The 26,358-nt window shown below is 50.2% G+C and overlaps 1 protein-coding gene across 4 annotated transcripts in view; it reads right to left on the bottom strand.

Moving 5' to 3' along the window:
* Window positions 1–26,358, bottom strand: part of Kcnq1 (potassium voltage-gated channel subfamily Q member 1) — a 332,782-nt gene that overhangs the window by 43,695 nt on the left and 262,729 nt on the right. For all 4 annotated transcript variants that reach the window (XM_021633740.2, XM_060383057.1, XM_060383061.1 and 1 more), the window contains 4 exons: window positions 25,370–25,445; window positions 21,537–21,631; window positions 20,914–20,960; window positions 19,994–20,055 (listed from right to left, as the gene is read on the bottom strand). In XM_021633740.2, the coding sequence (XP_021489415.1) occupies window positions 19,994–20,055; window positions 20,914–20,960; window positions 21,537–21,631; window positions 25,370–25,445 (280 nt within the window). The remainder of the gene's footprint in view (window positions 1–19,993; window positions 20,056–20,913; window positions 20,961–21,536; window positions 21,632–25,369; window positions 25,446–26,358) is intronic.

The raw sequence follows: 26,358 nt of genomic DNA, 5'->3' as shown, positions 1-26,358 counted from the left end.
TGAGAAGAATGTGAGATTGGGGGACATAGGGGAAAGAGTTTGCTTGGAACATCAGTCCCCCAGCACACCACAAGCTCATCCTGAGCTGATTCTCACACACATAAGTCCTATGGACAATCCTCTAACCTTCCACACATGCAAACATACCATACAACACTCATACAGAAACACCTGCAATGGAAGTTTTGGTTTCTGTAAATACTCAGCTGTGTTATGTAAATATGTTTTTGTTTTTAGTCCCAAGTGTAGGATATAGGACTGCCTTAGTTTTTTCACAGCTGATTTACCTAGTATGCCTCAGAGAGGGGCACGGTCTTTGCCAGCTGGAGGTAGTTTAACTCTGAGGACGTCGAGAGGGTGTGAATACTAGGGCCCAGAGAGCAGAAGGGGCTTTGAGGAGACGAATGGAGGAGGAAGAAGGCTGCTTGTTTGTCCTGCTGCGGTTGCTGTTGCTGGACTGCTGGATATCCTGACGACTGAGACTGGCCTCTTCCCAAAGAACCCGATGACCCTAACCAGCTGGAACTAAGTCTAAAGAGGTCTATGTCCCCTTTCCCTTCAAACTTTTCTCTCCTACCTAGAGCTGGAGGGCTGGAAGGGTTAAGGAACCCCAAACAAAGTAGAGTTTAAAAACTCCTACAAACACCCAACACCCTCAGACATGCAAACATACCAGACACATGCTTACATATACAAATATGTATTATCTCTAAGCATTAACCTCACATATACAGGCATGCCACATACTCATATGTATAAACACACACCACCACCCTTGCATGTCCAAAACACACACACACACACACACATCACGCCTTTAGATGCTTAAATGTCCCACACACCATTCTATTCTAAAGAGTACTGGCATTATAATGGCATGGACACCTCTGGGCTCAGATTGTCCCTCAGGACAGAGTGGCAATGCTGGCATCAAGTACAAGGCCCCTTGCCCATGGCTCTTTTCCCTCACTTGGACTCAGAAGTGCTGCTTTCTTTCTGTTTCACCTGTCCCAGGGCCTTTGCTCTGCTGTCCCTAGTCCTGGACCCTGCTGTCTGCAGGTGTTAGATGCCATCTGTCAGGTACATGCTGTCTGATCACCTGTGCCCAGACTGCCACCCCATATACCTCCTGCACATGGTACCCTCTCTCATTACCCCTCTCTTTCCTGCCTTGTTTCTGGCCCCTCCGACCCCTTTCCCTGTCCCAAATTAGGCAAATGGGCACACACAAATCAACCCTGGCCACAGCATAGAGGCGAGAGTTCAAACAACGCAGCCAATTTACAAACAATTTTCTCTGCAACGATTAAGTTACATTTTCGCCAATAGCTGCTTCATTTTCTTGTCAAAAATACACAGTTTTCACATTTATCTCTCTGCAAGGGTAATTAATTTCCAGACCATAAGTAAGAACTTAATTCGGTACCTGCAAGGATCATAAACCATTTCAATCTGTTGTTTACATGAAATCAAGAAAGATCCGTTCTGTTTGCAATTATGTTAATGAGGAAATAGAGTGGCCATTTTTTTTTCAGGGAACTAAGCATAATTTTGCCTTATGGATGAATTGGTCTAAAAAGGTCCATGGCCACCACAAACCCCTGTGTGGCTATTTTTAGGGTGACCCAAGTGAGGGGACCCATGCAGATAGCCAGGTACCCAGAGGAAGACTTTTGGGGGAATGGCTCTCAGACTGGAGGTGATTTCCAGGGTGTGGTCCCAGGTTGGCTTGTGGGACATGAGCTGGGTGATAGACAGAGGGGATGGACCTCCCTCAACCATCTCTCCTGCTACTGAGCTACAAGGAGAGGATCTAAGAAGGTCAGGATAGCAGGGGAGCCAGGCATGGTGGCCCATACCTCTGCTCACACTGCATGGCTGGTCAAGGCTGGGGACTGCAGGTGGGGACATGGAGGGAGAGAGGTTGCCTTCAGGTTGCCTCAAATCTAGCACTGTGGGGCAAGAGGGGCTTAGATGCCTGGTGAGGGTTCTGTTTGCCACCCAAGGCACTGTGATCCCCAGCAGCCCAGACAGTGCAAGATGACCGGAAGGTGTCCACAGGATGCCTAAGAAGAGATGTCTTTCTTACATCAGAGGAACCAGATTTCTTCTTAGGATGGGGCCCTACAGCTAGGTGCTGAAGGCTAGGTGAAGGAGGACTATGGGGAGGAAGGAGCAGCATGAGCAAGGGTGAGAGGGTGTAAGAAATTTCTGTGGGCACAAGGGTTGCTGCATATAAAGGATATAGGGGAAGTTCATTTGGTGGAGAAAGGAGCTGGGCCGGGCTGCCAAGGCCAAGAGCTATATGTACCCTTCATAAAGACAGAGGGCAGACGAGGAGGGAAAGACGCTTATAGGAGGTCCTACCGACTCCTCAGTCATGATGGGCTACGGTGGGCAGAGGTTCTGCTTGTGTGGACATGGGTGTCAGTGAAATCCTAGGGGTTCTAGGAGGCAGGATGCTGCCTGGCCCAGACCTCTGTAAGGCAGGAGCCTTGAAAAGGTGGGCTGCAGGAACTGGCTCAGCCTTCTGCCTCCCAGCCCTCCTGGGCACTGTGGGGCTACGAGAGAAAGAGGGCCCATTCATGGAGTGGCCCGCTGTGGTCTGCAGACACGTTATGGCCTGTCCCTGGCTGGCTGTCACTAGAGGGAAGGGGGATGGGGACTGTCCTCTTCCTCGATGTTGCCATCCCCCCACCCCCCAGTCAGCCCAGAGCAGCCGGCCTGAGGCTGCGGGCTGAACCTCGTAAATCCTGGGACGCTGGAGACAGCCCAGGTGAGGCTGGGAACAATGCCCCATTGTGGCCCCGTGGGGATGGTCTGCCACCACTTGCCACCAGCCCCTGTGCTGTAAAATCTCTCCCCACGGATCCAATTTCGCCTCTCCGGCCCTCGAGGGGTTAGGCCCGGGACAGGCGCAGTTCCACTCCACACAGAAACCATTTACGGCCTGGATAAAGGCTGCCTTCATCAGCACCGAAGGGCCAACGTTTCCCCAGCCCCATCGTTTTGTCACCGCCACATCTGTCAGGTGGCAGCACGCACAGCAATGGGGGCTCGTGTGGGGGCAAGGAAGGACCTCAGCAGCCACGACAGGAAGAAGGGCTTACAGTTTTGCTCTTCCTGAAGGCCCAGGGTGCCTCCCCAGCTTCCTGGCTTGGGCTTCAGGGGGGTAATATTGCAGTGTCCATCATCAAGGTGGGGAGCACGCGTCCTGAGAGGTTGGCAGAGAGAACACCAGACCAACCAGGCCCTTTGTGTACATACATTAATGAGCAATCCAGGATGGAGGAGGCTTGGCTTTGGCCTTGCCCAGCTCTAGTTCCAAAGCCTAAGAAGCAGAGGAACACCTGGGAGAGGATGGGAGAGAATGGGAGGCTGTGACCCACCATCTTGCCCTTTAAGTTCAGGGCCAGCAATAGGCCTCAGTTCCATCAAGCCTTTGAGAAGCAACAGGGACCTAGAAGCCACCTTAGTCTTAGCCTGGCTCTCCTGGGATGTGGCTACCATGGCTGTGCTGGTCTTCTGTGGTGATAGAATGACTTTAGGTGGTACCTGAGCCATCATCCTGTATCTTAGCATCAATGTTTGCATTTTAGTGGAAGCTACAAAAGACTATGTTGAACCAGAAAGCCATGGCTTCTTGGGATGAGAATAGTATAACCTTTGTGTTCATGGATGCACACAACACCACAAAAGGATTGAATGGGTGATCATAGCCCCTTGACTCAAGACAGCAGAGGCTCACTGTCCTGGGCTTTTATCTAGCAACCCTTCTCTGCCCACCCCATCACTGGAGAAGAGGTCAGGACTAGAGGCTCATGAGCTTTCTCACTGACTGACAAAAGAGGGATTCATTGCTGCTATATAGCAGAGAAATATTTTCTCCTGGAATGTGGCCATGGGCTCTAGGTGGGTTCTGCGGCTGGGGTGGTAAGATCACTGTGACAACTGAACTATCTGACATCTACTGAATTAGGGGAAAGAGAGTGAGTTTGGGAGGCCACTATTAAACTCTGGTGAGCCCTAGTGGGTGGAGGGTAGGAAAGGTTATGCCAGTTTTTTTTTTTTTTTCTTATCAGGTGGGGAGCCAGGTTAAATTGGGGAACAGGTTCCCACTGGTACCTATGAGCCACTGTTACTTTTGGTCTCTCTCTGTGACTGGGTAAAAACTGGTCACAGTGCCCAGGCTGACTCAGGTCCAGGATTCCAATCTGAGGGTGAAAAGTATGGGGTAGTTAATTCTGACTGTCAATTTGATGGGGTTTAGAAACATACCTCTGGCCATATCTGTGATAGTGTTTCCAGAATGTTTCAAGGGTGACCCACCTGAATGTGGGGAGCACCAGCCCATGGGCTGGGGTCCTGGAATGACTGAAAATGAGAAAGTGAGTTGAGCACCCTAACTATGGATGCAATGCGACCAGTTGCCTCATAAACTATCTCCTTCAGCTGCTTCTGCTGGAAACTTTGTCACAAAAAGAGATTGACACAGAGGAAAGGAAGAGTAAGATGGATAAAGTGGCCCACTGCTGGGAGCACCTGAAGTGTCAGAGGAGCACAGGGCCTACTCTGTGAACCCAGCCATTATGCTCCAACTGTAGGCAGCATACTTCCTTCATCCTTACCATACTCAAGTAGCAAGGAGGAAAGGCAGGGAAATTAAGGCAGAAGGGGAAAAAGAGTGCTTATGCCCTCAGTGATCACGATGGTGGAGGATTCTGAACTGGTACCGGATTTGGGTCACATCTTTCTCTCCTACAGCTGTGGAAGTGTGGGTATTGATTGTGGGCACATGGAGTCTGTGGCTATATGGAACAGTAGATGTCCAAGTGGAGGGGTGAATGTTTCTCACCAGGATGGGTCCTGGCTCCTTTGTCCTTCTCCCCACTGGCTTTGCATCGGCCCCAGGGTCTTACTTTATATGTATCCCATACACTTTCCTGACTTCCCACCTACCACAAACAGTTGGGTTGGAGAAGCGGATATAGAAGAGCTGTGAAGGCCACTGGTCACCCAGCCTTCCTTCTATGGTCCAGTCACTGCCGGGAGCTGAGCCTGCCTCCTTCCTTACCCCGCTAACCTCCTAGGAACAGTGAGTCCCAAGGCCTTCTGCTCAGGAAGCCTGATGCGTGAGGTCTGTTCCCCTCAGATCATCACAAACCTGGTCCACCCCTGCCTTGCAATGCATCCAGAGCTCAGCTCTGGGTTGGACTTTGGAGCACTGGCCTCACCTCACTCTTCTACTTTCCTGCCCCTCTGAGGATCAGGTAAAGCCTGTTTCTTAGGCCAACCTCAGCTTTGTACCCTTCTTGCCTTTCCACTTTGCACTGACTCTCTTCATTTCTTTCCACATAAACTCCAGACATGGGAGGTCCAGCTGCCTGTACCAGAGGTTTGGGACCCTTGATGCCCTCTGTCCTCCACCTGCCTATCTAGTCTCTAAAGGGACCAGCAGTCCGTGGGACTGGTCCATGGGCCAATGTCTCACCTAATCCCATTGCAGCCTCTCACAGCTCTCTGGGATTTCTCTTTTCCTCCCATAGAAGTCAGCCCCTGTGGCCTAGCTGGTCAGTCTGTACCTGGCTGGCTAGGTTCTACCTTACTGTGTTCTTTGACTTAGAGGTGCACTGCCTTTGTGCCCCAGGGCCTTTGTACAGGCTGCTCACGAGATACCTCCCTGCCCCATCTGCCCCTCCACCCGGACCTCTCCTTTTGGCTTCTGGCTTTTGACTTCCTGACCAGGGAAACCCTGCTTCTGCTACTTTCTCCTCTCCACCATGGGAAATATGTAATTACAGGTCACGATGGGTGTCCCCACCTTTGCCAATGGCCTGTGTGTTACAAGGACGAGAGCCAGCCCACCCTACTCTTAAGTGGCAGCCCTGGATATGGAAGGAGCTGGTATCGATGGGTACAAGATGACTGGCCAACTGAATGAGTTCGTGCAATGCTCAGAGGTTTCCCGTTTGCCTCCCTGGGGCTTCTGCCCCTCTGTCTTGGCTGGAAGGGCCACATTTTAGAGGATCCTATGGGCTCTGGGGAAGTACCCCCACATGATCTGACAGTACATGTTCACCCTGGTGGTTGGAGGTGGCCTGTCGTAGCCATAGGGGATGTCACAGACATGTAAACCAAGTCTGTGGGTTTGCTGGGCATACACAAACATGTCCTGCATGGTGTCTGTAGGCTGAACCCCATCTGTAGCTGTGGGCCCCTCGCCACTCCCACAAACCAGCCGAGAGTGACCAGGTGACATGGGATACCTAGGCCCTAGGCCAGGACCTCACACCTTCCTCAGAAGCTCCACCCCTGGGGGGGTGGGTGCTGATGGTCCGATGGGGCGTCCACACGGCTGGATATAGCATCTCTGTGCGGGCAGCAGGCAGCTGGCCACCTCACTGCCCACACAGATGTCTCTTTATGCTCCAGACCTGACTTGCGGCTCCAGGCCGCCTGGGAACAGAGGGGGCGCTGTGCACACTGACCAACTTGTGTCCTTGACTGTGGGGTGAGGTGGTGGGCAGAGCTGGGGGTGGGAGGATAGGGAGGCTATACATGGGCCTTACCCTCTGCAGCTCATAGGAACATGTCAAAACGGGCCCGCTGGGCACGGAGTTGGGGTGCTGCTCACCAAGCCCCGTTTCTCAGCCTCCTTAGAGGGAGCCTGAAAGGCTCCAGGGTACACTGTCACCTTCACTGTCTGTTCTACTTTCTGCTCCTCTTAACCCAGCTTCTGCCGTGGGGCAACATTACAGGCATGCTCTGTACCTTTCTTTCTTAGGACAGCCATACCCCTTGCTCTCTGACTCCCTAGAGATCCCTGACAGACATGTTCACCCTCCAAACCCCTTTGCAAAAGCCCAGATTTGCCTGGAAGAAGCTTCTGAGCAGGAGGGATGAAGGCTTGGCACCGCCCATACCAGCCTGCGTCTTTTGTTTTCTTGGGAGCACAGTAGAGTCAGCGCGACAGCCTGGTGTTCTGGTGCTTTCTCGGTACTGGACCGCAGGCACACCTGACTCAAACGCAAGGGGCTATTTTGCAGATGAAGATCTGGAGGTCAAGAGTTCCCCAAGCTTAGAGTCACTGCAGGAGCTGCTGGGGAGGGCCTTGGCCTTCCCTGATCGGGGCCAGCACGGTTACCCCTCGAGGCCACAGGAGAGGGAAGGGATAGAGAGCAGAGGAGGAGGGAGACCCAGGAGCAGAGGCATGAATGGATGTGCCGAGGGCGGGAAGCAGCGGATGAGGAGCGGGCGGGGAGGCAGCATGCTGCCAACCCAAACAGCCCAGCGTGCCTCAGCCAGGCATTTAATCCACAAAAATTTCCATCTGCTTCTGGAGCCCTTGGAACCCAGGCAAGGAAAGGCTGTTCCCTCAGCAAAGCAAACAGGCCTCCGTGTGTGCAGCGGTTCCCGTGCTTGCGGCCCCATCTGAAAGGCAGAGTCAGCCATTTTGTGGACGAGGCCCTCTAGGCCAGGCGAGGCCCCAGCTGCACCCCAGACTTTGGGTTGGTGAGCATGGGGAAGGTGCTTGCTGCGTTAGCAGGTTTCACTGGCAGGGACCTGTTGGACCCACCTGCCATTCTGCAGGGGTTATATGGCCACATGCTGCACTAGGGCCTCAAGGGCTTTCCCTATCAAGAAAGAGCCACTGTGACACCATCCAGGTCTGGCACTGGCTGCCACTTGCCATGCCAGGAATTCCCAATGGTCTCTGTGCACCCCGAGGGGTGCCCCTAAGTTCGCCTCATGCTTGCTCTCCCCACCCTCTCTGCTGCCTGCCTTCACCAGCACAAGGTTTCCGGAGCTACCAGGGCCAAGGCCAGGGCCAGGCCCTGCTGGCTACCCCTTTCTAGGCTGGTCCTCTCCGAGGGAGGGAGGGATAGCTCTAGGTTGGAAGATCTATTTTTGGTGGTGACCAAACTGCTGCTTAATATGCAGAGCTGGGGCAGGCTAGGCCCTGGCCCACTGGGTGACAAGTTTAAAAAGAGGCTCATTTTGACCAAAATACATGTTTTTCTGAGGTTGGCCAAGGAGGCCAGGCCGGGCTGGCCACACGGACACAGGCTCACACAACCCTCACGCCCCGTCCCCTGTGGACAGTACCCACTGCCTCCCTTTACAGAAGCTACTGATTACAGATCACCCAACAGCCCCGCTGAGGCCTGGGGCCCTCGCCTGCTACAGGCAGACACATGTGCCTCTGTCTGCTGCCTTCCCGGCTCCCTGCCTCTCAGAAGCAGTCGCACCCACAGAAGTTGACACGGGCTGGAGCTAAATTTTCAAAAAATGTAAATTTCCTCTCCAGCCAATATTTGAGGCCTATAAATAGAGTCACTCAGGAGAGCTGGTGCGGGGGTGGGGGAGTGTCTCCCACACAGACAGCGAAAGAAAGATCCCAAGGGAAAGGAGGGCAGAGGGAAAGGATGACTCTCAGGTGGGGGCGCTGCTGGCGACTTGAAAAGCGGGTCTCTGTTGCAGTTGGGGGGGAACTGAGGCCCAGGTTTAGGGTGATTGCTCAGGGATACATAACAGGTGGGGGCAGAGACAATTGTTCCCCACATTCTCATACTTGCACTGTGAGCTCTGTGGTTGGTGCATTGGACCCCTTGGTTCTAGAATAGTCACACAATATTGCCCATGCCACAAGGCTTTTGTATATAATGGTCTCCTGGCCTGGCTGGGGCTTCATCAGTGCTGGACACATGGTGCCCACAGGACCTGCTAGTTCTCATGGTCACTGAATGCTGGTGGCAGGACTTGCAACCTAGACTCTGGCTCCAAAGGTATTAAAGGAGGCCCAGGTTCTGGCGTGTATGAAACAGGCAAGTGACAATGGCACAAGGTTTGTGTTGTGCCTGGATGCACAAGTGGACATAGCACAGATATAGTGGGAGATGCTGAAGACAAAGAGGGCCATCCTTGTCCCATGTCTAGCTGCAGTTTTAGAGGTCCAGATGATGTCTTTGTCATATGCATAATAGAGCAGGTTTCTAGGTCCTCCAAGAGGCTGTCTGGGTTGGACTGGGCTCTGAGACTTGCTGGCATAATGGACAGCGTATAAGGTCATTTTCAGGCTGACCGTTATTGCTGGGCTATTCTGTAGGCCTGGGAAGAGCTGGGGCAGAGGGTGCCTAGCATCCAAGGTGTCAGGCTAGGCTAATCCTGTGGCCAAGGCAAACTGCAGTCAGCTGGTTAGAGGACCAGGGCAAGGAAACCAGATGGGAATGGCACTACCTTGTTTCTGAGGCAACTTTGAGGATCAGACATGGTTTTCCTTCCAATGGCAGTGCAGGAAGAAGCTTCCAGAGGCTGTTAGGCACCCGCATCTCCTGCTTGAACCAAGTGAGATGCCATCTACTACCCTAGTATTCTGGTTTGTTACACCAGAGTCATCATGGAAGAGAAGGGCCATGAGGCCTCCAGCTACTGCCCTCAGTTCTGCCTTGGGTAATAGCAGCATCCCTACAGAGCCACATACTATGTCCTGCTGGCCACAGGGCTGCAGAATACACCACATTGGGAGGAATCCAGTGTGACTAACTCCTCTTCTCCCATAGCTTCTCAAGGTTGCAACCCAACAATCCACAAGGTCCCTGTATACCCCAGCCTTCTGCGGTACCTAGTGCTTTTCCTCAAGCTGTAGGTTGGGAAGGTACATGGGTGTCCAATTCTTACAGCCTTCCCTAGGCTTTTCTACTGAGCCTGTGATGGAAGGGAACCGGCTACACCACTAGTGTGAGGAAGCCTGCACCTCATATTATGCTACCCATCGTGGCAGTGATCATTTTCTTACATGTTAACTTCCCTAGTGAGCAGCTGACACTGCCCTATAACCTTGCTGGGATCTTCTGCAAAGACCCTTCTCAAGCCCTGGGGTAGCTTGAAGGCAGAAAGGAGTGGCTTATAGGACACAGGCCTGGCTCTCATGGCCAGGCACTGTGACTTTAGGTTCTCTTCATGAGTGGCCTCCCTCAGAGTGTTAGCTGGGCACAGGGACTCCCCAGCAGCCATACCCACTCCCGCCCAGGACCAGAGTGGTGGGGCACTGGGTAAAATGGCGCTTTCATTATAGGTTTATCTTTGAAACCCTAGACAAAACAGGGCTTGTGTGGTTTGACTGAAGGACCAGCACCTCAGGACTCCACCATCCACTAAGACGGCTCCTCAGGAAAGAAAAAATACACGAACCTTAAAATAACCAGTTCCCAGAATAGCAAACGAATGCCGGCTTCTGAAGGGAGCTCTTTGATCGTCTGGAGCCCCATGCCTTTGCCTGTTTACGGCCCTGTCACTCAAGAGTAGCCCAGCAGCAAGGCAAGGAGGGGTGATGGAGAGGGGCTTGGGGAGAGTGGGAAAAGGGACTTGGTGGGGGAGACAGGGCTGTGTTACAATCTAGGCTGCCCCACTTTCTGATGCAATCAGTCCATGCAGGTAGTGAGGCTCTTAATGGCGGCTGGCAAATTATCCTGGAGTATGGTCTGTGGGTCCCAGGCTGTGGACCTCTGGAACCTAGAGAGGGTGGGCCATGGGCTGGTGAGGAGGCTTAGAAGAGGGAGCCCAGGGACATCCTGCAAGGATGCTTTCCTGAGCAGGTAGGGAGTTCAGGGGCAAAGATGCTGTCTCTTATCTTTCTTCCCCTCTGTGCTACCCCTGTTTGCCCTTTCCCAACTCTCCTGCTGCTGTTCATAGACCTTCTGGTCTAGTCATGGCTACCCTCACCTCCCTGTAAGCCATATGAAACAGCACATCTGACAGCTTAGACCCTACCCCATATTATCTTCAGAAGAACTGAGTTTTAACAGTCTAACTTCCATAAATTTAATTACACATAGATCCTTAACTGGGTTTTAAGAACATTTAAAGAATCTCTTTTCTTAGTCTGGGGGTGGTGACTCATGCCTAATAATCTGAGCATTTGGGAGGCTGAAGAGGGGGAATCATTGTGCTTTTAAAGCCAGTCTTAGCAACATAGTAAGTTCCAGGCTAGCTTGGGCTACACAGTGAGTTCTAGGCCAGCCTGGATTGCATAGCAAGACCTGGTCTTAAAAACAAAGACAACCACCCCAAGTATCCTTTCCAAGCTGTAAATTTTATGAAGTCTTAATACAACCCCAGAAGCTCTCATGAAAACCCAGCTTTCAAACTGAGATGAGCCACGTGTGCAAACTTCGTCTGGCTTCTGAGGACTCAGAATAAGGGAAGAGAGGCAGCTGTTTTAACAGTTTCTGTATTGATTATATTGAAATCATGGTATTTGGGGGTCTCCTGAATTAAATAAAATATACGACTGTGATTTTAATTTCACCTTATTTCTTTTTAGAGCAGCTATTGGAAAATTAAATATCTGTGTCTAGCAGCCAGGGGCTGACCAGGCAGCGGGAAGGTTACAGGTCAAGGACTCAGAAGTTAAAGCTTCCTAAAAGCATCCGTGCACCATGAGCTTTAGTTTCTGCAGTTCTCATTAGTGACTTTGGGTGTTGGAACCTGAGTGTCTCAAGACAGAACCCATCACCAGGCTCAGACCTTCAAACAGCTCAGTGGGAAAGTCGACAAAATTAACCCACTCCCTGAGAAGAATGTCAAGATGGCTTTAACTGTTAAGAGGAAGGGAATGGTTTTTGCCCTGGGAAGTTACATCCTCAAGCTAGTTACAGCTCAGATTAGAGCTCAAACTCTTATCATTTGAGTGGTCTGGAAAACCTCGAGCCTAGGGCTGAAAGGCCAGGCTGGATGCATGCCCGTATGTGTAGCAGCAGGAGAAGGAATGAAATCAGGCACCTCAGGGAAGGCAGTGTGTGAGAAAGAGGTGACAAAAGTGCCGATTGTATTAAACACACACACATGCAAGACAGACAGACAGACACACACACACACATGCAAGACAGACAGACAGACACACACACGCACACACAGGAAAAAAATTAAAAAGCACAAGAAAACCATAGTACCATATACTTTATGACTATAGATACAAGCCAGGCATGATGCTGGAATCTCAGTAACTGGGGGGCAGAGTCAGGAGGATCACTGTGACCTGAGAAAAGCTTGGGTTCCACAGCAAGTTCTAGGCCAGCCTAGGATAGACTATACAGGGAACTGTATTAGCCTCCATTTTGCCTCTCTTACAAGTATGTGTATATATACTATGTATACATAAATAAATATGTTCTTGCCACAATATAGCAACCTGAGCCCTTGCAGCACACACACACACACACACACACACACACACACACACACTCTTTCACTCACCATGACCAAATGGGGCTTATCCCAGGAATGTGGTTGGTTTAGCTCCCCTCAAATCAGTTACTGTATCATACTGTGTAAATAGACTAAGGGCTTAAATACCACACAGTCATCTTGATAGAGCCAGATAGGACAGCTGGGAAAATCACACCTTTACTTCTGGCTAGCTCTCAGTGCGCTCAGCAGAGAAGGAGCTATCCTGAACTGACAGGGAACATTGGTGAGAACTCCTTAACTGCAGGTGACTGGGGGCCTTCTCCCAGGAGATTCTCCAGTCATTCCTAGACGTTACTGACGTATAAGCCAGGGCAAGGGTGGTGGGAAGGCAGGGAGAGCAGGAAGGAGGAAAGGAAGGAAATTAAAGGCTTTTGGACTGAAAGGGAAAACGTGAGTTTGTCTTCAGCATCTCTAGCAGGAGTGGAAAATCTAACAGCATCAACAGCAAGAACAAAACACTAAAACTAAGAATAGCAAGTTTGGAGTTTCCCAGACCAGCCAAAGACTAAGTTCCTAGTTCCAAAATGAAATTAAGAAAAACAATCCCAGTAGTAATTGCATGGCAACTAAAACAGAAGTGAATTTAACAACAAAAAGCACAAAATTTATACATCAAAAACTCCAAAAAAAAATCACAGAAAGAAAATTGTAATCCTAGCACTTGTAGGGCTGAGGCAGGTGAATTTGAATTCCATGGTATAGCTAGTTCCAGGTTAGCCTGGGCAACAGGTAAAAATAAACCCTGTCGTAAGCTCACCTCCCAAGAAATGAAAGTAGAACACATACAAAGAGAAAGATTGCATGCTCATAGTCTAAGATGTCTATTTACCCAAATGGATTCACAGAGTCAACAAAAAATCCCAAAGCCAGACACGCTGTCTTTTTTCCTCCCTCTTTCTCTTTGAAAAATAAAAATTTACAAGTTCATCCTAAAATTCATATGAAAACATCTGGGTCTTGGAAAAGGCAAGGAGAAAAAAAAAATCACGTGATTTTCACTACTTGATTTCAAAACTTACTGTAAAGATGCAATAATCTAGAAGGCGTGGGACAACTATAGAGACCAAGAGGACAGAATTGAAGGTTCATAAAGAAACACATACATTCATGGTCAATGGATTTTTTTTGAGGTAACCCAGGCTGACTTCAAACTTGATATGTAGTTCAGGCTGTTTTTGAACTCCTGATCCTTCTGTATCAACTTCCCAAGTACAGGGATTAAAAGTGTGCACCTCCATGCTTGGCATGGCTAATTGGTTTCTGAGAAAGATTCCATTGCTATAAATAAAAATGAAAAGTCTTTTTGATTAATGGTGCTGGGCAACTGAATATCTGTAAGTTAGAAAGCAGCTGTTCGTGTGGTACCTGCTGGTAGGCAAATGCTGAAGACTATTAGACATGAGTTAGAGGTCAGCTTGGACTTGGGCCTTTGTTTGTTTGTTTTGGTTTTTGAGACACGGTCTCACTATGTAGCCTTGACTGACCTAGAACTCACTATGTAGGCCAGGCTGGCCTTAAACTCACAGACATCAATCAGCTTGCTTCTTCCTCCCAAGTGCTGGGATTAGAGGCATGTGGCATCATGTTGGCCTCCGGACTATGTACCTTTAAGAGGCTAGGAAGATAGCTCAGTTGTTAAGGTGCTTGCTATGAAAGCTTGAGGACCAGAGTTTAGTTCCCAGTTCTCACGTTAGAAAAAAGCCAGGCCTAGTGGCACATTTTTGTAATCCTAGGGCTGGGGAAGAAGAGACTAGCCTACCCCTGGAGTTCTCTGACCAGCCAGCCTAGCATACTTGATGAGCTGCAGGTCAATGTGAGAACTTTTCTCAAAAGATAAAATGGATGTGGACTGAAAAGCAATGGTTGAGATATTTCTCTGGCCTCTGTACATGAATACACCTGCACACATGTGTAGCTGCACACACACAGCATACATAGACACAAAACCAAGTGAACAAAAACAGATTTTTATCTCATCTCATACTCTCAAATTGCCTCAAAGTCTAGACCCAAATACAAAAGCTCATTCTATACAATTTCTAGAAGAAAACAAAAAAAGAAAGAGAAAAAGAAAATGTTCATGACCTCAGATAGGGCAAAGAAGTCTAAGAACATCAAAAGCAGAGACCATACAAAAGACAAATTGGGCTTCATTAAAATTAAAAACTTCTGCGATTTAAAAGACAATTCAGAAAATGAAAAGACAGCCGGAGATTAGGAGAAAGTATTTGCAAGTCATACGTCTGACAGAGGGCTTGTACCCAGAACATATTAAAAACTCCTGCCACTTGACAATAGAGCAGAGCACCTAATTGGAAAACGGGCAAGAGAGTTGAATAAACATTTCACCAGAGAAGACTATGAATGGCTAATAAGCACATGAAAAGTTGCTCAACACCATTAGTCATTAGGGAAATGCAAATCAAAACCACAATGAGATACCATTACATACTCACTAACAGGACTGAAATAGAAAAGACCAAGTGTACGGCCTAGTTGCAAGGCTGAGAGAAAGTGGGCCGTTTACACATTGCTGATGGGAAAACAAGGAAAAAAAAAGAAAAAGAAAGAAAGAAAGAAAACCCAAAACACTTTAGAAAACAGTCTAGCAGTTTTCCTAGAAAGTTAAACAGAAATTTACCCTATGACTTCTCAGAAATGATAGATCAAATAGATAAAGAGATTCCAACAAGGCTATAGAAGATTTGAACCAAACAATGAGCAAGCTTGTTCTAGTGCCTGTAAACACAGCCCTGCATCCAATGACTGCAGAACATGCTTTCAAGCACTCAAGGCACGTTACAAAGGCTGAGCGCGTGTTTTGCTATAAAACATCCTTCAAAACATTCCAAGGGGGTGATATCCCAGGACCACTTTCTCTGACAAATGAAGCAATGTTACTAGAAAGTTCTACCACAATAATAACAATGACGAAAACCACATCGTTACACTGCTGTGGCATAACTCTTGGAATAAACAAGAGATGACGGAGATTAGAAAAACAGCATAAGCATGATGAAAGTGAAAGCGAAATACTGTTCATCAAGTGCTGGGAGCCTGGTGCAGAGCTGCGGGTCTTTCACCTCAGTGACTAAGGAAGCCAAGGCAGAAGAGTACTGAATTTGAGGTCAAATTGAGCAACACAGTGAGACGCTATCTTAGCAAAAGGCCTTTTCATTGATATTTACAGAAAAAAAAAATTATAGTGTAAATGCTATAAATAGCTATCGTGCCTCACATGCCTTTAAAAAAAATCTAGAGATTAATAATTATCTAGCTTAAGAAGTTAGAGCAAACTATATTAAGGGCTGAGTGAGTAGAAGGAAAGAGATAAACAGATGTGAATAAGCAAGGTAAAACCCACAAGTGGGAAGTTCAACAAAGCCAAAGGTTTGGTGAAAATATCAATAAAATTGGGGAATGTGTAGCAGGCTTGGTCACTGTGGGAAACAGCAGAGGCACTGATAACACTGGGAATGAGAACAGGAGCAAAATGCAGATGCTACTTTTGAAGTAAACACCAATAAAATTTAAAAAACCAAGATAAAAGGTACAAATTCCTCAGCTCTGCTGCTTATCAAAGCTGACACAAGAAGAAATAAAGATTCCTAGTAGTTCGTAAACCTCAAATCCCTGTAATCAGTAGTTAAAAATGTTCTCACAAAGGAAACAGCAGTCTGGATGATTTTTTTTTTTTTTTTTTTTGCCTTGAAGTTCTAACAAACATTGAAGAGAGAAAAACATCAAGTCTCACATAAAGTATTCCGGGATGTAGGATTGGTGGGAACACCTCACTATTTAAGATGCCACACATCTGCAAAGATGGCAGAACAGGATCAAGTGGATTTGGGCAGCATTTAAGACTTATACGGGCTGTGAGAGATGAGGCAGGGGAGTCTGAGTGATAACTATATAACTAATCCCCCAGCCAGAGAACATGATGACCTGAGCTTAGCAGATGGTCCGCTGGAGAGCAAGGATGGAGCGGGACACTCTGGGAATGGCCTGGGATGAAAAGGTCTCAGGGGTCTGATTGTAGACCTCATGAATAGAAGAGGGATCCTTGAAGTGAAGGCAGGTGGGGGATGGGGGCTGAGCAGTGTTCTCAAGCAGGAAGTAAGTATTCATGGCCTGGCTACTAGGACAGAACTAGGCAGGATGAGTGCTGGGTGCTGGGGCCTCTCCCCATCTCCCTGCCCCCAGATGCCCTGAGAACAGGGTCTGGAAATCAGAGCTCCCCTGTGTCCGGCTTTGAGCTACAAACATTTCCTGCAGAAAACAAGAAACTCAGTCTCTTGGCCCCACTGTGCTCTGCATATCAGCACGACAGTGTGAGCTTGGCTGGTAAAATAAACACCGCAGCAGGTCCAGGTCCAAGAAGAGCTAAGAACACTGTGGGGAAGAGGTGGGTGTGGGTTCTGTAGAGAGCCAGGGAACCCTAAGGAAGCCAGTGAGGGGCGCAGGCCAGGTAACATGGGGTGGGAGGGGTAGGAGGCAGAACTCTAGGGTTTCTGTTATAGGGATGACAAGGCAGCTTGATCATCTTGAATTGCCACTTGTTCTGACTGCTGTAGCCACTGGCTCCTACCTAGTCTTGGCTCTCAGAGTTGATTCTAACTGGCCCATATCCAGCCTTGGCTCTCAGAGTTGATTCTAGCCTCATTTATCAAAGGACCACCATACTTCTGAAATGTTCGACTCTTATCTACATCTGTGACTGCCATGTGGACCAGCTCTTTGTGTGACCACAGGAGTCCAATTGATTTCTAGAACAAAGAAATCCATAATATATGGCAAAAGCTGAAAGTATGTAGCGGCTGCATGAAGGGAGCCTACGGGCACATCTCCCTGGTATGGGTCCATGCCTGGACCTAAGGAAACTCCTGGTCAGAAACCAGCTGGCCTCTCCTGGGAATCCCTCACAAGTAGACACCCCAAATTTCCTTGGTCCTTAACCTGATCCTCTCCTCCAGTGGGGTCCAGCTGTTTGTGAGTGAGGTTCAGCTCCTGTGATGTGGGTGGCCTATGGTGGGCCACACTTCACAGCTGAGGGGCTAAGCAGAGCTAGGCAAGTTGCTGGACACTGGACACTTGACTTTGGCCAGCCTGCTGCTGGCCTGGAGGGGTGGGAGGGAGAGGCTGTCAGCAGGGAAGCCCAGGGGCTCTGTCTGGGTTCAGCCAGGCTGGCTGGCACTGGCTCTGCTCTGGGGCTGCTGGGCTCCCAGGGATTTCCTGTCCCCTACTTCCCAAGGTCAGCAGGATTGCGCTTGGGTTGTTTCTGGTCCCGATGGTTACGTTGATAACTGCGATAACATGGGGCCCTGGCCATGCCATCGTGCCCTCTGGGCCCGGCAAAGCTCTTTCCCAGGGTCTGTCCCCACGGGGGGCAGTGGTCCTGGACAGGGAAGGGACTGGGCAGGCTGCCATGGGCCGTTTGGGTCAGCGCATCTTTGACAGCCTCTTGATGTATAGTGGGGGTCCAGGCTAGAGACCTGGGAGGAGCCTTGGTTCAGTGTGGACGGTGGCCTTGGCAGAGGACTCACTCCTCCATCTTAACCATCTTGAGGCAGGGGGTGAAGATGAAGAATGGTGCCCGTGAGGTGTTTGCTGCAGCATCTCGGTATCCTTGTGAATCTGGCTCAGAGCCCAGACAGGGCCAAGGTCACCAGAAGCTCTGAGGATCGCCTGGCTTAGCTTTGTTCCTAAACCTTGCTCCCAGAGACCATGGACTCTGGAAAACCAGCCCCTTGTTCTGATCTGATGAAACACTGGCACGTAGTTCTGCTTCTGCCCCTGCTCCTGGGCCAGTACAGGCTCCCCCTTTGGTCACAGAGTTGTAACCTGGTTCTTAAACCCTAGACTGCTGCCAGGCAGTGTATATTGAGTCTGGAAAGGGGACACTGATTTTAGGAGACACTAGCTATCACCTTCTGTCACTTACTGGAGACACTGGGTTTTTGGTCTGGGTTTGAGGGGTGGTTTGTCCTCTAGGTAATGGGTGGAAGGAGAAAGCTGGATCAGTTGGAATGGAGTAGAACTAGATAGGGGCAGGAATTTGTAGTAGAGAAATTATCTGGAGCTGGAGACAGTATGCTGCCTTTAAATTTCTGGGGTGAGAAGGCTCACATACCTAGGATTTAGTCGGTACTATCTTGGAGCTGGTACTATCTTGGGGGGGGGACCTCCCTGATTCCTGCTGGCAGTAGAAGCGGTCAGCAAAGGTGTCCTTGACCAGATACTACTTGGGGCTATCTGAGGTTGGATAGGGGACTCAAACCAGAGGATCTGTCACTGGTCCAATGGGCCCATGTGCAAAGAAGAGGAAAAGCCAAGGGTATTTCTTGATCCCATAGGCAAATAACAAGGCTCCCAAGCCATCGCTGAGCCTAGGCCTTGCGAATTGGACCGTCTGAGTAGCTTTCCCATCCTTCCAGATGTGCACAATCTCTGTTCTAGATTGGGTGGCCTGCAGGGCAAGGGCCACAGTACCTTCCTACTCAGGCCAGGGGTGCTACAGGTTAGGCCTGGCCCTATAATGAGATTCAGTGATGGACATACGTACCCCCAGAATCCCAGAGGTTATCTAGAGCCCAGACCACACCCCTTCCATTTACTGGTTCCATGGCTGCCCTAGGCTGGGGGACACTTGTGCCAGGGGGCTTCGGAGCCTAATGCCTAGGATGTGTTTAGGAAATGAAAGCTGGGCTATCCTATGTGGGCCAGACTAGCCTGGCCTACCTGCCCAGTTGCAGCCCCTATTGGAAGAGAGCCAGACCCAGGCGTTGCTAGGGCAACCCAGCAGCAACCACACTCCACACTCAACTGAAATTCCACTATTTTTAGCCTGCTAGTTATGTTCAGATAAAATCCATGTATACAGACGAGTTGTCTGGCAAGATAACAGCACACCTCAAACTGCAGAGACTTCAAAGAGTAGCTGTGGGTTGTGCCCAAGAAAGTCCCCCCCCCCAATCCCCATGAGTCAGAGCCTCCAGTGGCTTATGAAAGGTAGGATGGTGGGCACAGAACCTGGGGGGCAATGGAGTAGCCTAATGGCCTAGCTAATGTCAGCTGTGATATTCTGGAACTTGAGACTGTGGGCAGCCAGTATACAAGGAGCTACCACAGGGTATGCACTCTATCCTAGGTGGGAGCCTACAGTAGTGGATGCTAAATATAGCCTGGCCAGCAGAGCCAGCAGAGCCTACCACTCTCTCTTGAGCTGGACCTTCCCTACCAGTCAGGTTCAGGCAAAGCAGAGGCTGACAACATCTAGGGAATCAACCCCAGCCAGGTTCCGAGTCTTCTGAAGGTTTGGCCTACCCTGAGTAAGGGTCTTAGACCTGGCTGTCCAGGTCTTAGGGAGGCTGGTGTGAGTATGGCTGCAGCCGCTTCCTGGCTAGGACACAGCCAGGAGGCTCTTAGAGTAGAGGGTAAAGAGCAGAGGGAAAGAACCAGGTCATGTTTAAGGCTTCAGTGTGTCTGGCTTTGAGATCTCACTCTTTCCTTCCCAGGGCAGAGTCAGGGCCGCAGGCCTTAGGGAACTAGGCAGAAGCAGCCAGCAGGCTTCTGATTATTCCAAGCACACAACTGTGAAGGGTAATGCCTACCCAGGATGCATAGTGCTTCTCAAGAACTCCATGGAGGAGACAAGAGGAGCGTGGAACGAGGTGGGGCACTTGGGGTATTGCACTGGCGGAGGATGGTGACTATCAGAGCTGACAGAGATGATGCAAGAGCCTACCTTGTCTTCCACCCTGTTCAGACGGGCACCGATGGTGTTGCTGCCACGGTCCTTGCTCTTTTCTATGGGGTAAAACACAAAGTCAGGGGAAATGCACTATGGGTGAGCCTGGATGGACACTAGGGAGTGGAAGACAGGGGAAATCAGTAGCTAGGGGTGAGCAAAGGCTTGACTCTGCAAGACATTCTTTAAAAAACTCTCATGGTTAGAACACCAGGCGTTGAGGGCAGGGGAGACACTATAATCACAGAGTGGATCTGGGCTCCAGCCTTGCTTCTCCTGGCGTTGGAACTCCTGAGAGTCTGCTAGGAGGGACAGAGAACTCTAAGTCCAGGGGATTACTCAAGTGGTTTGTGATACTTGCTGGGCTTTGATCCATCAAAGGCCAGGGTGTCTGCTGCCTCAGTGGTCCCCAATGTTGGGATTATGGCCCAAGATCCTGTCTGAACCTCAGCTAGTGTTATCACCAGGAATGTGCCTTGCTTTGTTCTTCCCTGGTGTGGCTTAGCCCCATGTCCTGAGGACCTGAGGATTCCCACCAAGCTAAGAACTAGCTCACACCATGCTATGATGCATTCTGAAGATCTGAGCTAGGGAGGACCCCATCATGGTCCCAAAAACTCTGGGCTGGCTGCTTATCTGACCCACGCTTCATTCCATGTCCTTCTACCACAGAAAAATGTGCCCGTGGTTCCCATTACCGTACCCAGAGTCTGACCATAATGTTTTTAAAAATCTATCATTTAAAGGGACACAGTAGGCTCTGTCATCACCAAAACATTTCATTATATAGCCTGTCTACAGCCACATTGCCAAGCATGAGGCTCTAGTGATGAAGAAGAGGAGCAAATAAGGGTGAAGGGATGAGAAAGAGAGTCTCTTGTGGGTTGCCCTGCCCAGGTACCAGTGCAGCTACCCACCTGAGATGGGGATGAACAAAGATGGCTTTCCGATGGACTGGTCCAGCCTGGGAGAGAAGAGAGGAACACCAGCTCACATGATGCCTGGGCACCACAAAGACAGGCCATTGTGTCCAAGAGGACAGCATGTCACTCCAGGGGTATCTTCCATTGCCATTCCAAGACCTGCCAAGAGGCACCCAAGGCCCCATGGGCCCATGCTCCTGAGAGGGCCAGGCAGGAAGTTCAAAAATGAGGGGCAGAAGCCAGGATACTGAGACTTCTTCCCCAGATGAGATAAATGGAGTCAAAACAGGGAGGCCCTGAACCTTTGACCTTGTCTCTGGAAGGGGCAGTCACATTCTCCCAGCTGTACCACATGATACACACAGAGCTAGGTTTGCAAGCTATCCCATGAAGCTGATCTCCTAGGTCCAAATGATGGAAATCAGATTCAAGCCAGAATCTCAGATCATGTTGGCTCTAAATGGTCAGGATCCTGAGCTCCACCCCAGTGGCAGAAGGTCCATGGATGGAGGGTAACCCAGAGGTAGGTCTCACTAAGAACTCTTTTTTTTTTTTTTCCCTGTGAGGCTGGGGCAGGGCTCCTGGAACCATGTCACCACACCTGTCTCTGTGCCCACCTTCTCTGTAGTTCTTTGATGCGCACCATAAGGTTGAGGTGGCCCTGAGAGTACTGCTCAATGACATCTCGCACATCGTAGGGCTTCCGTGCTTGCTGCAGGATAGAAAGACACGTGTCACTTTCCCCCCGGGTCAGGTAGGTGCAGTTCTAACTTCAGACAGCAATGGGGGTAGGGTGCAGTGGCAGGGAGGAATGGCTTAGGACATACAAAGTAGCAGTTCAGCCTGATGGGGGCCTTTGCCTCCTGTCAATTCACTGGCAGAACTAGCCACCTTCTACTGGCTATGGTTCCAAGCCTCCCCAGGAAGAGCTGGGAGGGGAGGTAGAACGTCATGTGTTCTACATAGCTCCCAATGCTGCACAGACTTCCCGTAAGACAGTGTAGCCCCCATGAAGGAAGGACCTACCACGCCCAGCGTGACACACCCAAGGGCTGTTGTGAGTCCAAGCTTGGGATGGCATGTAGGCAGATCCTTAGCCCTGTGCCTCCATAGCTGTGACAGTCTAAGGAACCGTGCTTGTCTTACAGTTGTCTGTAAGATAGAGATGTAAGCCCTGATCCTCCCTTCTGTAAGGTCAGATTCTGAGCCTGGCTCCTGTCTTCTGTAAAACAGGACACTGAGTCTTGTTCCTCTTCCCTGAGAAATGTGTTGCTGAAGTCTACTCTGCTACATCTGGGAGGGAATGAGAATAAAATGGGACCCAGGATGAGAAACATCAAGGACTCCTGACGCAGTACCTTACCAGTCAAAGGTGGCCATGATTGAGTTCAGGGCCTGGGGCCCTCCTCGGTGCATACTCAAAATGGCCCTGAATAATAGGGGAGAGACTTGTGGGCCAAAATGCTTTAGAACGTGTGTGGCACCTCTAGGCATGCCTGCGTCACATGGAGTAAGTGAGCAAGGGAGGCAGAAATTACACCTTGAGACAGTGCAGGCCTGCATGAGGAGACAGGAACTTGTGTTGGTTTGTGCACAGCTTGAGAGTCTCAGGGCCACTGTGCCCAAGTGTGCATGGATACCTTTGATAACCTCTGTAAACACACATGTGATCAAATATATAGTGGGGAAATGTGAGTATGCAGGCCTGCAGGAGCAGGGTAGGGCACTGTAAGCAGGGCACTGTTTAGAAAGACCAGAGAGCCAGGCAGTGGTGGTGTACACCTTTGATTCCAGCACTTGGGGGGCAGAGGCAGGTGTATCTCTGAATTTGAGGCTAGCCTGGTCTACAGAGTGAGTTCTAGGACAAAACAAAAACAAGCAAGCAAGCAAACAAAACTCAGAAGGATCAGAGATACCTCACCAACCCACCACCCATGCCCAGTGGCATTCCAGGCTTGCTGAGACTTATCTTGGAGCCACCAAGTTCTCCTCTAGGATCTAGTTGGGGACTGAGGGGCCTCTGTCAAATCTGCCTGGGGCTGGTGTAAGAGACCATCTCGGTTTTCTCCTAGGGTCAATGTCCCCTGATGGCAGTGGAAGCCAGAGATGAGTCAAGATAATGCTGCTTGTCCAGACTGACTGACATGGGTGCTCAAGACAAACTTTCAGGCCTAAGAGGCCCTGGCTCCTCAGGTCAGACACAAGGGCGGCTGGCCAAGGACTTATCGGCCAGCAAGGCAGGCAGGCAACTTACAGTTAGGCCAGCAGGGGTGGGTGGAGAGCAGGTGGGTGGATGGCTGAGGCAAGAAATCTGGGTCACCAGGGTGGCCTGGAACCCTAGTGGAGCCCTTCCCGCCAAAGCTCCCTCTTCAGAAGTACCTCACTCTTTCCTGGAGGGCTGCCACCACCTGCCCATGTGTCCCCAGCAATAAAGCCAGCTCATTGTAGAACCCTTACTTTTCTTTACTTAGAAGCCTCTATACCCAACAAGGCCCCTCTGCCACCTGGGCTGAGTGTATAGGGGAGAAGCAGAGAGTGGGAAGGTAGGAGCTGTTTGGCCTGTTCTGGCAGCTTCTTGAGCCACTCTTAGGGCCTTGGCTAGTGTCCTGAGGCCTGAAAGGAAGTGCAGGGCTTTGGGTCTCTTTTTCCTCAGCCTCCAAACATGTCAGAAGGCATGTTTGTGCCATAGAAACTGTGGTCTGCGTGGACCACTAAGATGACTCTGACTTAAACAGGAACTGCTCAGAAACCATGAGGGTCCCTGTGCTCCACTGGGCACCCAGATTCTAGGAGTGAACCTCAGGGAGTCATGAGCTTACCCACTATAACCCCATATAACCCAGCAGGTCCTATATGGTCTCATGTGGAACCTACTCCAACACCCAAAGGCCCACTTCTTAGCCTGGGGACTTCCATAACCTAGCAATTCCTCATGACCCTTTAAACACTAGCAATTTAAGCTACACTGCTTCCCAGCAGGAGTGCCACACCCTAGCCCCTCCTTTGCCCCCGAGAGATTGTCTTGTCAAGATGTGACTCCCCATGGGGTTCTTGTGGCTCCTTGCCAACCCAGGAAGAGCTGGTTCTACAAGAGGTGCCTCATCTCCTTTCTCCCTCAGCGCCTCATCAGTGGAACTGTGGGGCACATGGCTACTAAGTAGTGGGAGAAACAGCTTCAAGCGCAATCTCTGTAGGGCCTTTGGACCCTTCTAACTCATTGCCAGGTGCCTCCTGGCTCTGGCCCCTACTGAGTGTGACCTTTATTCCATTTGACAACATGAAGTCCCTAGCATTGTAGGAGCTTGGATATAACTTGGTCTACTTGAGTTGGGACAGTACCAGGGAGTGCAGGCTAACAAGAGGTCAGCAGAATGCCACCATGGCACTGTTGAATGTACACAGGATCCCTCCAGGGTGGCAGTGAGTATCAAGGGTGAGGAGCCACATGCTGTTCCCATTAGTGTCAGGAGCTTGGCAGGAGGGCCAGGGGCCAGCCCAAGGGCTGTTTTTAAGGCTGGAACAGCAACAGTTGAGCTGAGGACTACGGTGAGTGAGACTCATGTCACCCAAGGCTCCTCTCAATAGCGTCCTCCTCAATACAGTGCAGACAACTTGGGATGGGGACTATGCCTTAGTCCGTACCTCCTGCAGAGTCAGGAGTTTTTGGCTGCTTTGGGGCTGGGGTCAGGGCTGGGCTGAGAGAACTGTGGAAGTCCGTGTCAATCTCACAGCCTGGTGTGGTAGGTGTGGCCTGTAACAAGACACAGAGCCTCCACTGAGATTGTCCTTGGGCAACTTGTCCTAAGGCAGGTTGACCCAGCCTTTTCTGCCCAAAGACAAGGAGAATGCCCTCTACCACTCGTTGCTTCTATTGACATGTTCTCAAGGTGAGGAATAAGGCTCTGCTTCACCACCCCCACCCATGGCTTCTGTTTACAACTGTCCCACAGCAGAGGAGGAACACAGCCTGTTAATCTTAATTCTCCAAGAGCTGTGGACTCAGGGCCTCAGGAGAACAACCCTGGAGAAAGGCATACTGACAGCAAATGGATCCCAGAGCTGCAATCTTGCCACCTCAGGAGCCTCTCTGCTCACTCTGCAGGATCCAGTGTGGGTAGGGCAGGAAACAGAGAGCTCCAAGCTAGCTGAGGACAGATGCTACTTCCTGTCCAGGTGACGTTGCCAGGCTGTCACTATTGCAACTTTTCAGCTTAGAAAGTTCCTAACTTCCAACAATCAAAGTGGAGGGACAAAAGGTCCCTGGGTGAGGACTGGGTACAGTGTCCTTGGAGGAGCCTGCTGTCTTGGGGAGTGATGATGATGATGATGATGATGATGATGATGATGATGATGATTCAAGGACTATAGCCACAGCATCTTGGCATCTAAGGGTGAGGGCATACTACCACTGTGGTTTTCTTGGGATCAGCTGCACAGGGCATGGTCTCACCTGGAATTTCTTCTTGGCTACAAAGTACTGCATGCGCCTGATCACCTTGATGGTGGCCCGATGGTGCTCCCGAAGTCTGTGGAGGAGGGGGATCAGAGTGTGAACAGCTTTCACGATGGTAACTCTACCACACATGTCAAAGGTACCCCTGCCGAACATGGATGGACTATTCAGGGCTTGCCCCGTGGCTAGAGAAGCTGGAGGCAAGGAGTTTTACAGGGGGAAAGGAGGGGTGCTGCATCACCGATGGGGAGAAATACCTTTTCCCTGCATGTATCTCAGACCTGGGGTGGCCGTCTGCAACACTAGACCGTCAGGGTCGTACCTCTAACAGCAGAGACAGGGAAGGCCCTTGGAGGAGGAAGGACCACAGCCTTGTTAATGAGACTATTTCCTGAGACTGCTCAGGATACTTTGTTGGTTTGCCTCTAAAGCTCCTTCTAGAAAGAAGGTCTTTTTCAGAAACATCACTGGAGAAAGCGGGTCTGTGATCAGACATCTATGTGCACAGAAATAAGACTGGAAGGCATCGGGGCAATGGAGAAACTGCGAGAGTCTCCTGTCTGTGAAGCTCCAATCTGACCAGTCAAACTAAACCGCACTGGCAACAGAGCTGCTGGGAGCCTTTGGGAAAGTGAAGACTCAAAGGGCCCCAAGCCCAGAAACAAGAGGCAAGAGGAAGCCGGCCTACTCTCCAGGCTGTGCTTCCTTCTCAGAGAAGTGTGGGAAATGTCTACACCAGATGGGATGGTGGGGCTTCCTGGGCTGTGAGGAAAACAGTGAGCCCGGGCTCCAGAGCCACCAGGATACAAGTGACAAGATTCCGGAGAACAAAGGCTATCAGGGTATCTTTTTTCACACAATTCCCCCTTGGAAATAGCTGTGCGTTCTCACAGAGCAGTAGTGGCTGCTGGGAGGGAGTAAAAATAAAGCAGAGAAAAGCCAGCAGTCTCTTGCCACTGAGGACAGGAGGTTAGGATGGGGCCCCA

Source organism: Meriones unguiculatus, chromosome 1 (genome assembly GCF_030254825.1).
Source record: "Meriones unguiculatus strain TT.TT164.6M chromosome 1, Bangor_MerUng_6.1, whole genome shotgun sequence".
In the NCBI taxonomy this organism is placed as follows: domain Eukaryota; kingdom Metazoa; phylum Chordata; class Mammalia; order Rodentia; family Muridae; genus Meriones; species Meriones unguiculatus.
The sequence above is the reverse complement of the archived record's forward strand: the minus strand, read 5'-3'. Positions and strand labels throughout refer to the sequence as shown.